At 36.7% G+C, this 13,419-nt stretch overlaps 1 protein-coding gene across 1 annotated transcript in view; it reads left to right on the top strand.

Annotated features, from left to right (window-relative positions):
* The window catches only part of GC (GC vitamin D binding protein), a 37,946-nt gene that overhangs the window by 13,624 nt on the left and 10,903 nt on the right, over positions 1-13,419 (top strand). Inside the window, exons 4-11 of the mRNA XM_036335889.1 lie at positions 1,694-1,905; positions 3,070-3,202; positions 3,498-3,592; positions 7,863-7,992; positions 9,189-9,391; positions 10,158-10,287; positions 10,743-10,840; positions 13,209-13,341. Coding sequence (XP_036191782.1) covers positions 1,694-1,905; positions 3,070-3,202; positions 3,498-3,592; positions 7,863-7,992; positions 9,189-9,391; positions 10,158-10,287; positions 10,743-10,840; positions 13,209-13,341 — 1,134 coding nt within the window. The remainder of the gene's footprint in view (positions 1-1,693; positions 1,906-3,069; positions 3,203-3,497; positions 3,593-7,862; positions 7,993-9,188; positions 9,392-10,157; positions 10,288-10,742; positions 10,841-13,208; positions 13,342-13,419) is intronic.

Raw genomic sequence — 13,419 nt, 5'->3', positions numbered from 1 at the left:
CACATGTGTTTCTAGCAATTTACTAATGTAGTCATCAGGCCCAACGCAGACGGCATTTAAATGTATCTTGATAAAGGCCTCTACAGGCAAATGTCTCCCTGTGTAAGCCTGCAGCAATTAGCGGGCGGAAACAATGTTCCAAAGATCATTGGACTAGAGTCTACACAATGATTATTCTTATCATTAATTGCCTTATCTGGCCCTTATCTACTTTCTAAGAATTTCATAATCATTTTCTCCTATCACTAAGTCCATAAACAACCGAAATTTCAACCTGACCTTCTGAACCATCTTAAAATAGGCAAGCATCAAACTACTGACCATGATTAGAACAACAAAAAACATTTTTATTTGCTAATTTGAGAGAAGCTGCTGAATTATAAAGACATCATAAGAGAGCAGAGATGGCACTGACATTTTTGCACACCACCTTCCTCTTTCTCCTGCTTATTCAACGTATTTTTTTTTAAATGTGTTGATGCTTTTTTCTTTTTAAAAGTCTTATTTGAAAGGAGGTAATAAAAAGAAACCATGGGAAAGTTGACAAGCAAAGAAATGGAATGGAAGAAGATATTCACTGAAGAGAGAGAGAGAGAGAGAGAGAGAGAGAGAGAGAGAGAGAGAGAGAGAGAGAGAGAGAGAGAGAGGAGAATTAAAAAAAGAGTTCTTAAGTTCTGAGAGTCTGATGGAAGTTAGATGTGGGAGAGGATGAGAGATGTTCACTTCTACATAAGTGATTCATCATGTTGCTTGCCTTCATTGATAGGAAACATCTTTAGGTATTTTCCCTTGAAAAGATGACTAACATGTAAAATAAGTATAGGGATTTGAAAGTACTTTTTCCCAAGTAAATCCAAAAATAATTTTTTCCATGATAACTATATCTGCTCTACATTTTCATTTCAAATTCTTTCCAAAAAGATCATTTTTGTGGCTATAATTGCTTTGTTGGTCCTCTCATGATGGGCTTAGTCTGCACACCTGTTATCAATGTATATGTGTTGAAGCAGTGGATTAAGTTGTACCAGTGATTTTTCAACCCATGATACACATGAGAACAAGCTTTGGGAGAAAACAGATCCTAAGGCCTCATCTTTGACCTACTGTTTCAGAATTTATGTGATAGGAAGCTCAGGCATTTAATTTTTATATATTTTATGAGAGATTTTGATGCAAAAGCAGGCTCAAGAACCACTGGCTAAGAGAATGCAAACCAATGCAGAAGACTAAAGCACTTAACAAGAGTCTGCTCAGGTAATAAAGCAGGGAGAGTAGGGCAGGAGGGCCCTGATTCTTGATGGGGTATTTGCAGCAGAAATCAGGTAGGACGTCATGTGAGATCTTTTGGAAATGGCCTCCCTTATCCTCAGTGATGTTAATATCCTTGTGGAGAAACACTGGCCTAGAGGATAAAGCTTTTAATGACTGCAATCAAACACAGCCCATTTATTAATGATGGTTCTGTTTTCTCCTGCTTTGAGGAAAGTCATTTATTAACATAAATAAGACCCTGTACTTGCCCGTAACTATGATTATGCAAATTGCCACATTGCCAAATCATCTCATGGAGCCTTTGGCCTGGATAGTGTGTTATTAATGAGAATTTTAAACTAAAGATGTTATACTGAATGTAGGACTATAATCTTGGAAACGTGTATATATGAGTTTGCTGGTTTCTCTTCTTTCTTTCTAGACGTCAGCATTGTCTGCTAAGTCCTGTGATAGTGACTCCCCATTCCCAGTGCACCCAGGAACTGCTGAGTGCTGTACCCAAGAGGGCCTGGAAAGGAAACTCTGTATGGCTGCCCTGAAGCACCAGCCACAGGAATTTCCTACCTATGTAGAGCCAAGTAATGATGAAATCTGTGAGGCGTTCAGGAAAGATCCCAAGGAATTTGCTAACCAGTAAGTTGCTTTCATCAGAAGTAAAACTTTAAGGCATAAAATTTCAGAACTATAGTTAACCTAACCCCCTACCATATACAAACACCTCTTCTACAGCAACCTGGATAAATTCCAATAACAAGAACTTGACTTTCATCCAAGACAGCTCATTGCTGTCACTGTTGACTACTGTCAATGTCTTTCGTAGACAGAGAGAAAAACTACCATTCCCCAGCTCCCACCCAATTCGTCCTATCTAGTACTTGAAGCAGAATTACTTGGATCCCCTGTCTTCATGACAGATTTTCAAATATTTGACAGTAGCTATAGTGTTTCCCCTTAAACTAGTGATTGCTATATACTCATTCTGATAAAATTTTATTGCTATGCACATTTTTAATACTTAATTTCCACTAAAGCATAAGAAATAAACAACTTTATTCCTTACATTCCAAGAAGCAGTTGTGAATAGAATGCATGTTGCACTACATAAGAGAACATATTACTCTGACTCTCTCATTGCTTAACATTACTAAGGAGCCAGATTATATGGAGATTCTTTAAATTCGTCTTGGAAGATCATAAAAATGAACACAAATGGTGAAAATTAATTATAATGAAAAAAATATATTTACTAAAAAAAAATCAAAAGCAATGGCATTCAAATGGGATTTAAAGGCATGAAATTCAGGTCACAATTTTATAAAAATTGGCTGGCTTGCCCATTCCTGTAAATTTTCAGAGTCTCTTTCAGGACCATAGGGTCTTATGCTCCTAAAAGTTAAAAAGATTTCAATAAATAAGTAAACCTACACATAGCAATTTTCTGGGAGAGTAAACAGAGATAGATCATGAAAGGTAAATTGCATTTAATTAATTCAACTAACAATATACATCTACCATTGGCCATGCACCTGTAGATACTAAGTGAATAAAGGGACAAATGGACCTCCTCTCAAGCAATCTACATGGAAATCTAGACAGTAATATTTTTATTTAATGACAATATTGATTGAAAGTGATTGGTATTATAACCCTTTCTGTACATCCTTAATGCTTTTTAGATATTAAAACTATAACTTAACATGTATTTTCTCTCCATGAAAATACGTATGAAAAAGTAGATTTTGTTTCCCACAAATGGTTTGACCAATGCTCTTTCCCCTTCTCCTCCCCTCCCCACAGATTTATGTATGAATATTCCATTAATTATGGACAAGCTCCTCTGCCACTATTAGTCAGTTATACCAAGAGTTATCTCTCTATGGTAGGGTCCTGCTGTACCTCATCAAGCCCCACCATATGCTTTTTGAAAGAGGTAGGTACCATTTATTACATAATTATGCTCTTTCTCATTTCTTCTATTAATTCTATTCCTTTTTAAGATGGTAGAAATTCAGATTCTGGGATCATAAAAGTCCCTTAAGAGGCCTCTTTTGTATTTTTTTCATTAGAAAATAAGACATACCATCACTTCAATAAGTTTCTTTGCTCAGAATTCAGTTTTGTGGTCATCAAAAAAGTCATGATATTCAGAGTCTCTTTTTTCATTCCTGCACATTACTGTGAATGGATCTTAACTGCCTAAAGGGATTCTCTCATTTCTTTTCTAGAGACTCCAGATTAAACATTTATCGCTTCTCACCATTATGTCAAATAGAATCTGTTCACAATATGCTGCTTATGAGAAGGAAAAATCAAGGCTCAGGTAAGGATTAAGCATCAGTATGTGCAGCTGTTTGATTCTGCACTATCTATCCACAATATTAGGGTTCCCTAAGAAAGTGTTTGTGTTAGAAGATATTGATTATAGTCTTATGCTCCAATAGTTCTCAAATGTATACCCAGTTCTTTTTTGTCTACACAGAATATGAACAGTAAGAAACAAGGCTATGTTGTAAAACATGAGATTTGCTCTTAATCAACATTTTCCATATACTCATTAGGGAAAACCAGGTGACCATTAGAAATTATTCCTCCGTGTTCATATTAGCATTACAAATCTACATATATAAAAGTCTAAGCAACTGAACAACGGGTCGACCGGTCGACTGGTCACTATGGTGTGCACTGACCACCAGGGGGCAGATGCTTAATGCAGGAGCTGCTTCCTGGTGGTCAATGCACTCCCAGAGCAAACCTCCTGGGGCTGGCCTACCTCCAGCGGTCCCTCCCCTCTGCCAGCCAGCTCGATCGGCCCCAATCAGGACCTAGTGAGACAGCCTCAATTGGCCCTGATTGCAGGCCTGGATGAGGGACCCCACCTGTGCACCAATTTGTGCACCAGGCACCTAGAAGAAATATAAATTACAAATATAAAGGCAAAAATAAAATCACCTGTTATTTGCTTTGTCCATTTTTGTCTTGGGAGGAAACTTCTTGGATTCTTATTTGTTATATGAAGCTTTGTGCTGTATAATACGTATCTCTTAAGTTTTGTGAATGTATGCCTATTTCTTAGCTACTCTATTTATAACTCTCCTTTGATTTTTGTATGGCTGCTATTAACTCCATATTTTAATTTTGTCACTTTCTATATTTTGTCACTTTCCACATCTTTCATATCTCCTCAGACATCTAGATTTGCCAACTTTATCTCATCTTTATAGCATTTACAGTCTCTTTAATTCCTTCTACTCTGATCCACAAACTTCTTTCCTTTAATGGCAATAAAATAATTTATTTTGTGTTGGCACCAGATCCTAAGCTTCCTTAGTGGGAATAGAAACTACTTTCATTAGTCATTTAAAAATAATTTTCCATTAGAACTACTCAAATACTAAATGGCATTTTCTCTAGACCTTCAATTTGGTTTTCTTTTTACATTAATATAGTATAGTTGGCAGGTAGAACATAGGAATTTACAATATAACTAGGGGCCCAGTGTACAAATTCGTGCACCTTGAAAGGAACTGTGGGCTGTGCGCAAGGCTGCAGTGGGCATAGGGGCGGGTCTCTGCCCATCCTCTGCGACCCCACCTGGTCCCTCCTGCCGTGGCCCCTGGTCCCCTATCTGCTGGCAGCCCTGCTGGGTCCTGGGTGCTGAAGGGAAGCTTGGGTCCCAGGTGCCAGAGGGAAGCCAGTGTTGGAAGCCAGGGGAAGGAAGGCCTACTCTTGCACGAGTTTCATGCATCAGGTCTCTAGTATTATAATAGAATATTAATAACAATTATAAAACATTACTAAAAGAAATTGATGAAACAAAATAAAGAGGAAGACATTCCATGCCCGCAGATTGAAGAATTAATATTGTTAAAAATGTCCATACTATTCCAAAGCAATCTACAGAGTCAAGGCAATTCCTACCAATATCCCAATCTACAGAGTCAAGGCAATTCCTACCAATATCCCAATAGTATTTTTTGGCAAAAATGGGGGGGGGGGAATGCATCCTAAATTCAAATGGAATCTCAAGGGGCTCCATATAGCCAAAACAATCTTGAAAATGTAGAACAAAGTTGAAGGCCTTGTACTTTCTGGTTTCAAAACATACTACAAAGCTACAATAGTCAAGATGCAGTAGCACTTAGTATAAAAAGATATATAGGCCAATGAAGCAAAATAGAGCGCTCAGGAACAAACCCTATGTATTTAGACAAATGATTTTTGACAAGGGAGCCAAGACTACACAGGGAAAAAGGAGTCTCTTCAAATAGTATTGGGGAAACTGCAAAAGAATGAAGTTGAACCCTTACCTTATACCATATATTAAAATTAACTTAAAATGAATTAAAAACCTAAATATAAGACCTAAAACTGTGAAACTCCTAGGAGAAAGCATAGGGGAAAACTTCAGGACATCAGGTTTGGCAGTGATTTCTTGGAATTAACTCAAAGCATAGGCAACAAAAGCAAAAATAGACAAAGGAGATTATATCAACCTAAAACTTCTGAGCAGTAATGAAAACAATCAACAGAGTGAAAAGGCAACCTACAGAATGGGAAAAAGTATTTGCAAATCATATACCTAACAAGGGTTTAATATCCAGTGTGCATTAAAAAACTGATACAACTCAACAACAAAATACCAAATAACCTGATTAAAAGGAATTAGAGATTTCTCCAAAGGAGATATAAAAATGGCCAACTAGCATATGAAAAGATGCTCAACATCACTACTAATCACAAATCAAAACCACCCTGCCATTTAACACCCATTAGGATTGCCACTGCCAAAAGCATCCGTGAGAATGTGAAGAAATTGGAATCCTTGTGCACTGTTAGCAGAAATGCAAAATGGTGCAGTCATGATGGAAAACAATGCAGTTTCCTCAAAAAAAAAAAAATAGAATTACCATATGACTCAGCAATCCCACTTCTGTAAACAGACTAGGCCAAAAGTAGGTTTGCCATTTTTATTATGGAAAATACAATAATTAATAATTAATACAAGAATAAACTCTGTTTCATGTGCTCATAACTGTAAACCTACTTTTACCCCAACCTGTATATATCCCTAGGTACCCAAAGCAGGATCTTAAGAGATATTTACACATCCATGTTCATGGCAGCATTATTCACAATTGCCAAGAGGCGAAAGCAATCCAATATCCATTGACAGGTGAATAGATAAAGAATGTGATATACACATACAATGGAATATTATGCTGCCTTAAAAAGTCTCGTCACATGCTATTACATGAATAAACCTTGAGGACATTATACAAAGAAAATAAGCAGTCACATACAAATACTGTATGATTCTAGTCATATAGAGTACCTAAAGTAGTCAAAATCATAAAAACAGAAAGTAAAAACATGGCTGCTAAGTAAGGAGTGCCAGAATCAGCATTTAATGGATCTAGAGTTTCAGTTTTATAAGATAAGAAAATTCTAGAAATCTGTTACAACAATGTGAATTTACTTAACATTACTGAATTATACACTTAAAAATGAGTGAGATGGTAGTCCAGCTGGTGTGGCTCAGTGGTTGAGCATTGAACTATGAACCAGGAGGTCAAGGTTAGATTCCTGGTCAGGGCACATGCCCAGGTTTTGGGTTCAGTCCCCAGTAGGGTGTGTGTGGGAGGCAAATGATCAATGATTCTCCCTCATCATTGATGTTTCTCTCTCTGAAATCAATTTTAATACATATATATTATTATTATATATGTATAAATGATTAATATAATAAATTTATTATTATGTTTTATCACAATAAAGAATATTTAATTATATAGAACATATTCCTGATACATTAAGTGAAAAGATAAATTTATCAGCAGTATAGCATAATCCCTTATAAAATACGTAATTCCCTGTAAACCTTATAAAATATGTAAGGATTCCATGCCCTAAATCAACTGTATTAACACTGTGGTTTAGGGCTATAGGTCTTTACTACTTTATTTCTACTGTAGTTTGTAAGTTGATTTATAAAAATATTTAAGAAGATTATGAGAGGCCCCCAAAACACCACATTGGTCTTAAATAGAGAGATATTAGTGCCTTCTTTATTGCCATTTTATTTTTTTTTAATCCTCACCCAAGGATATGACATGTTTTTATTGATTTTAGAGAGAGAGGAACGGAGAGACAGAGAGAGGAAGAGAAACATCTATGTGAGAGAGAGAGCCATCAATCAGTTACCTCCCCTATGAGCCCTGACTAACTGGAGATCAAACCCACAAGCTAGGTATGTGCCCTGCCCAGGAATTGAACCCACAACCTTTTGGTTTATGGGATAATGCTCCAACCAACTGAGCAACCTGGTCAGGGTTTAAAGGCACCCTTCAACTATGTAGATCTGGCCAAAAGAGAATGTGAGTACTGAAAATTTGAAAAAATCATTGGGGACGACTGAATTTTGAGTAGTAGCTTCAGCACATAGGCTCCATTGCAGAGCAGATGTGCCCCGTGCAGCTGTTAAGGATGAATTGTTGAAATTATGGTAATATTTGTCTAGTGTGTTTACTCATAATGAAACCAAGGAAACTGAGATTTGGAGAAAGCTAACCGATTTTTTTTTAACTGTCTAGCCATCTCATTAAATTAGCCCAAAAAGCACCTACTGCTAATCTGGAGGATGTTTTGCCACTCGCTGAAGATGTTACCACAATCCTCTCCAAGTGCTGTGGGTCTACCTCTGAGGACTGCATGGCCAAGGAGGTAAGAGAATCCCCATCGTCATTGTTGTTGTTGTCGTCGTCGTCATCATCATCATGTGCCACACACTAAGTGGCAAGCACTCCTCTAAGCTGCTTTTTATACGTATCATCTCAATGATAACTACATATATCCTATGAAACTTAAATACATTAAATCCACTTTACAGATGAGAAAACAGAATAGTAGTAAGGGTCAATAATTAAAGCCACACAGCTGGTAAGTAGCGAAGTCCACACACAAAGACAAGGTTATCTGATTCCCAAGAACTTAGTGCACCTGCAGAGCCTGGTACCACATCACTAGCCACATATAGTTATTTAAGTTAATTATTATTAAACTAATGACATTTAAACTTTAGTTCTGCAGTCACACTAGCCCCCATTTCAAATGCTCACTAGTATTAGTACAGATACAGATAATTTTCATCATCATATAGTAAAGTTCCATTAGACAATACTGCAACCATTTCACTATTAGAAATTATTATTGTTCTTATTATAACTGTCAGAATTTGATGGTCAGTTCAGTTTCTTCCACCGTTTTTCATTTGCACAATACTTTCAAGTAGATATGAGTTTGAACAGTTATTTTGAATAAAGTCATTCTCATTTGTCTAAAGTCTATGGATCTCTTCAGGAGCAGCAATATTGTGCTGCCTGGTCTTTTCCCATTAAGAATATGTGTCTGTGTTAATGGGTCTTTTCTATAACCTGACTTATAATGGCTAAGTCATTAATAGGTCTCTCTCTCTCTCTCTCTCTCTCTCTCTCTCTCTCTCTCTCTCTCTCTCTCTCTCTCTCCTTTCTTCCTTCTCAATATATCTATATAAAATATACTACATTGATCTTCTAGGTATACTTTACTTTTATCTAACTAGTCCTCTATTATTGGGTTTAGGTGTTTGGGTTTTTTTATATTTTAAGTGACTCTGTCCTTAAGAGTCTTATAACTAAATCTTCTCTTCACCATAATTATTTTCTGAGGATAAATTCTTGGAAGTTAAATTTTACATTTTAAGGCTTTTAGTACATAGTGACAAATTTCCCTCCAAAAATATTATACCAATTTACTTTCTAAGAGCATTCCCACTGACTTTTTTATACCCACTGCCAAGGCTGGTAAGGCTGTGTTAACCTTCCTTACTTTGGATCTACCAGAAAACTAACAATATATAAAAATCACAATTGCTTTTGTAGCTGCCTGAACACACAGTAAAAATCTGTGACAACTTATCCACAAAGAATGATAAGTTTAGGGACTGTTGTCAAGAAAGAACACCCATGGACATATTTATGTGTGTCTACTTCACGCCAGCTACTCAGCCGCCAGAGCTGCCAGAAGTTGCGTTGCCCACAAGTAAAGATGTGTGTGGCAAGGGAAACACCAAAGCCATGGACAGGTAAGTAGAGATGATCTAATTATCTCCTTGACAGTATGGATATTCACTGGCATTAAATGACAAAGAAACTAGATGGGGGAGAAATGGTTAACCTTTACCTGGCATCACTAAGGAAAGAATTAAAATATGAATAGTATATGCACATTCATGGCATAAATTTCACAAGTAGGTCAAATTGCCAGAAAAACATTTATCAATATCAGAGAGCAGAATTTAGACTGCACTGAAAATCTATACTTATCAAAATACTCATTGTTTTCATAAATGCATAGACAGCAATGGGATAAGATAATCAAAGAAATTTATGGAAATCTATTTTCACAGAATAGCCACATAAAGTACCTACTTGATGCTTTATATAGAATTAATTGTGATATAGTTACACAAAGGACAGTTCCATATGCATTTGATGCTTTAGATAGAATTGTGTTATAGTTACACATGGACAATTCCCTATGCATTTGAAGTAGATATATATAATGTAGTATGTGACTATAGATATAGTACAGACAAAGCTTTAGTTCAGTATTAACTGGTCACAATAACTTTAAAGCAACTATTAATAACTTGTATTTCAATGAGAATATTGTTTTGAATCCTAAACTTGTTGATTTGGATTCTGTTTTAGCTAAACCTTTTATTTTTAATTAAAGATGCAGAAACCAGGTGCTCTGCCTTTGTTATAGATGCAAATTTCAAAACATGATACATATTCACAAGTATACCCATGCATGTTAAAGTGCATCTTCTTTCTCTCTCATGCCAGGTATACATTTGAACTATCTAGGAGAACTGACGTCCCAGAAGTATTTCTCAGTAAAATACTTGAGCCAACCTTCAAAAGCCTGGGAGAATGCTGTGACTCTAAAGATCCTGCAGTCTGTTTTGATGCTAAGGTGCAGTTTGCTAAATTTCTCCAACAACCCGGCCTAATTCAAGCTGTTCGCAAACTGGAGCTCATGGGCCACAGTTAGACTATTGCCTGTTTTTGTACGGCCTGTGAGCTAAAATGGCCTTACATTTTTAATGGCTTTAAAAAAAGATTAGCATTTCATGACATTAAAATTATATGGAATTCAAATTTCAATGTTCATACATAAACATGCTCACTGTTTATGCATTGTTTATGACTGTTTTGTGCCATAACAGCAGAGTTGAATAGTTACAACAGAAACTATATATTGCCTACAAAGCCTAAAATTTTTACAACTGGGCCTCATACAGAAAATGTTTGCCAATGGTCTGGTATAGATTAAACACTCTTACTGACAGGTTACATGGAATTCTGATTTTGCGCCTCCTGGAACAGGGCTAAGATAAACATTTTTGTGTAATTATTATTTTCTTACAGGTTCCACAACTGAAGGAGGAACTATCTTCTTTCATTGACAAGGGACACGAACTATGTGCTGATTATTCAGAAAACACATTTACTGAGTACAAGAAAAAGTAAGGGACTAGTTCTACTTGTGTTCCCCAAATTGATCAATATGGCCTGGTATTGTAGTTTGAAAGCATATTGAACACTTAAGATGTGCTAAGTGAGCAATAAAAAGAGGAGGTTCAATTAAAATAGTTTGTTTTAAAAAGTAGTTAGAATCTATTATCTGTGTAAGAAACAGCTATTTTTTGGGGGGGGGAGGAAGTTACATATATCAGCTTAGAACACAGCCAAAAATGAATAAATTACAAGATCTGTAATGACTTGATTAAGAAAACAAAATTGCCCTGACTGGTTTGGCTCAGTGGATAGAGCATCGGCCTGCAGACCGAGGGGTACCGGGTTCGATTCCAGTCAAGGGCATGTACCTTGGTTGCAGGCACATCCCCAGTAGGAGGTGTGCGGGAGGCAGCTGATCGATATTTCTCTCTCATCGATGTTTCTAACTCTCTATTCCTCTCCCTTCCTCTCTGTGAAAAATCAATAAAACATATTAAAAAAAAAAAAGAAAACAAAATTAAGTTTGTTAACATTGTTACCCTAAAACAATCTGTAAATTTTCCTATATATAAGAAACTATAAAACTGCTGGAAAATGTTATCTAACTTAAAACTATTTTGTCTGACAAGAGGACCCAAATTTTCAATTAAGTATAGTATTACCCATCACCAGTATGTAGTCTCTATAAATTGTAAATATACCTGTTAATCAATCATTCATAATGTACAGTAGTCATTTTTCTCCATTAAGAGGAGAAGGCATTTCTTTACAAGTAGGTTTTTTATGTTAAAATAAAGAGCCATAATAACAAAAGCAGTTTTACTGGGTTCCTGGAAAATGTCTCTGTTGAGAAGGCACTGTCATTCTGTTTCATTAAGTCAGCGGTTCTCAACCTGTGGGTCACGACCCCATTGGCGGTTGAATGACCCTTTCACAGGGGTCGCCTAAGACCATCCTGCATATCAGATATTTACATTATGACTCATAACAGTAGCAACATTACAGTTATGAAGTAGCAATGAAAATAATTTTATGGTTGGGTCACAACATGAGGAACTGTATTTAAAGGGCTAGAAGGTTGAGAACCACTGCATTAAGTAGATGCCTTAGATCTGTTACACAGAATCTTGAACAACACAGGCCTCAAGTCAGCACAAATAAACTCCACAAAAAGACCTTCCGAAAGAATCCCCAGAGCTGGACACCTCCTTCAATGACCCCCATGAAATCAACCTTAGCAAAGCTGTAATAGAAAACATAAAAACAGGGAAAGCCTTAGGTGCAAAATTGTTTAACATTTTATCAGAAAATTGTATAATAGAATAATACGAAGATAGCATAGAATAAAGTTAAACAGATAGTGCAAGATTAAGTTTTTCCCAACAGTTTTGAGCACCAGGTTTACCTGGGGCAATTGAGTGATAATTTATATAATCTTAATTCCATATGAACATGTCCTAGAATTGAATTTAAGGTTGTGAAATTAGAGAAGATTGGGGCTATTCCATCTAAGTATTTGAAATCCTTACTTTTTTCTCTCACCCTCTGAGTTCCTTCTGGTCTCGCTTGCCTTTCCTTACAACTGGAACCGACTCGTTTCAATAATGCTTTCAGGAGCAAACTAGTCCCCTGACCCTCTTATCCCTTCCCAGCATTCATCTTGCCAAGCCCAAGCCCAACTCCAACTGGAGATAAATTTGGGTCTCTTCCACCTCCCATTGCCTACTACTGGGCTGGCAAATATTCCTGGAGAAAGTCATGAAACCAGGCTGAGTGTCCACCATGAGGGTAGAGTTACCAAGATCATAGACAGTTCAAACTGGGAAAGAATCAAGTGAATTCAAGTCCTATACCTCCTTGGCAGTGAGATGGAGAGCTGGCCAATAGCAGAACTAAAAACAAGAGCCAAAGATTCCTGACCTCGTTTTCCAGTATAGTTGGTGAGGCAAACTGAGGGGGAAATTGTTCAAAATAGGAGAGAAGAAAAAACGCATTACCATGGCATGAATTTCTATAAGGGAAATGTCCTTGAAGGAGCTTGAAACTTAGAAGTGGAGAGAAGATGAAAGGTTAAGGAAAGCAATGAAGTTATCCACGATGATGTAATTGAGTGAACAAAAGGGGGAAAGTTGGAATTCAAGGCAGCAGCAATTTGTGTGTTTACTTTCTCGATCTTAAAAGAGGCACAGATTTTACTTTCTAATCTCAAATTGAGTCATTAAAGATAGTTCCCCAAATAGAAACATAATTTTCTTGAGAGGAGCAAGTACTTCTATTCTCATTTTTTATTGTACCAGATCTTAAGTGGCTAGCTTTTGCATTAGAAACCTTTATAGAATACATCTAGTAAAACCTTACCAAAAAATGGTCTTTCAGACTGACAGAACGATTGAGAGCAAAACTGCCAGATGCCCCAGACACGGAACTGGAAGAACTGGTTGAGAAGCGCTCAGATTTTGCCTCCAAGTGCTGTTCCATCAACTCCCCTCCCCTCTACTGTGACGCTAAGGTAAGAAAATTTGATAATCCATTATTCCTGCACAGTTTTTAAAGACTCGTGCACTCAGATTTACTCATTTATTTTTGT

This window comes from Myotis myotis, unplaced genomic scaffold, assembly GCF_014108235.1.
Source record: "Myotis myotis isolate mMyoMyo1 unplaced genomic scaffold, mMyoMyo1.p scaffold_m19_p_1, whole genome shotgun sequence".
Lineage (NCBI taxonomy): Eukaryota > Metazoa > Chordata > Mammalia > Chiroptera > Vespertilionidae > Myotis > Myotis myotis.
This window is presented reverse-complemented; position numbering and strand designations above follow the sequence as displayed.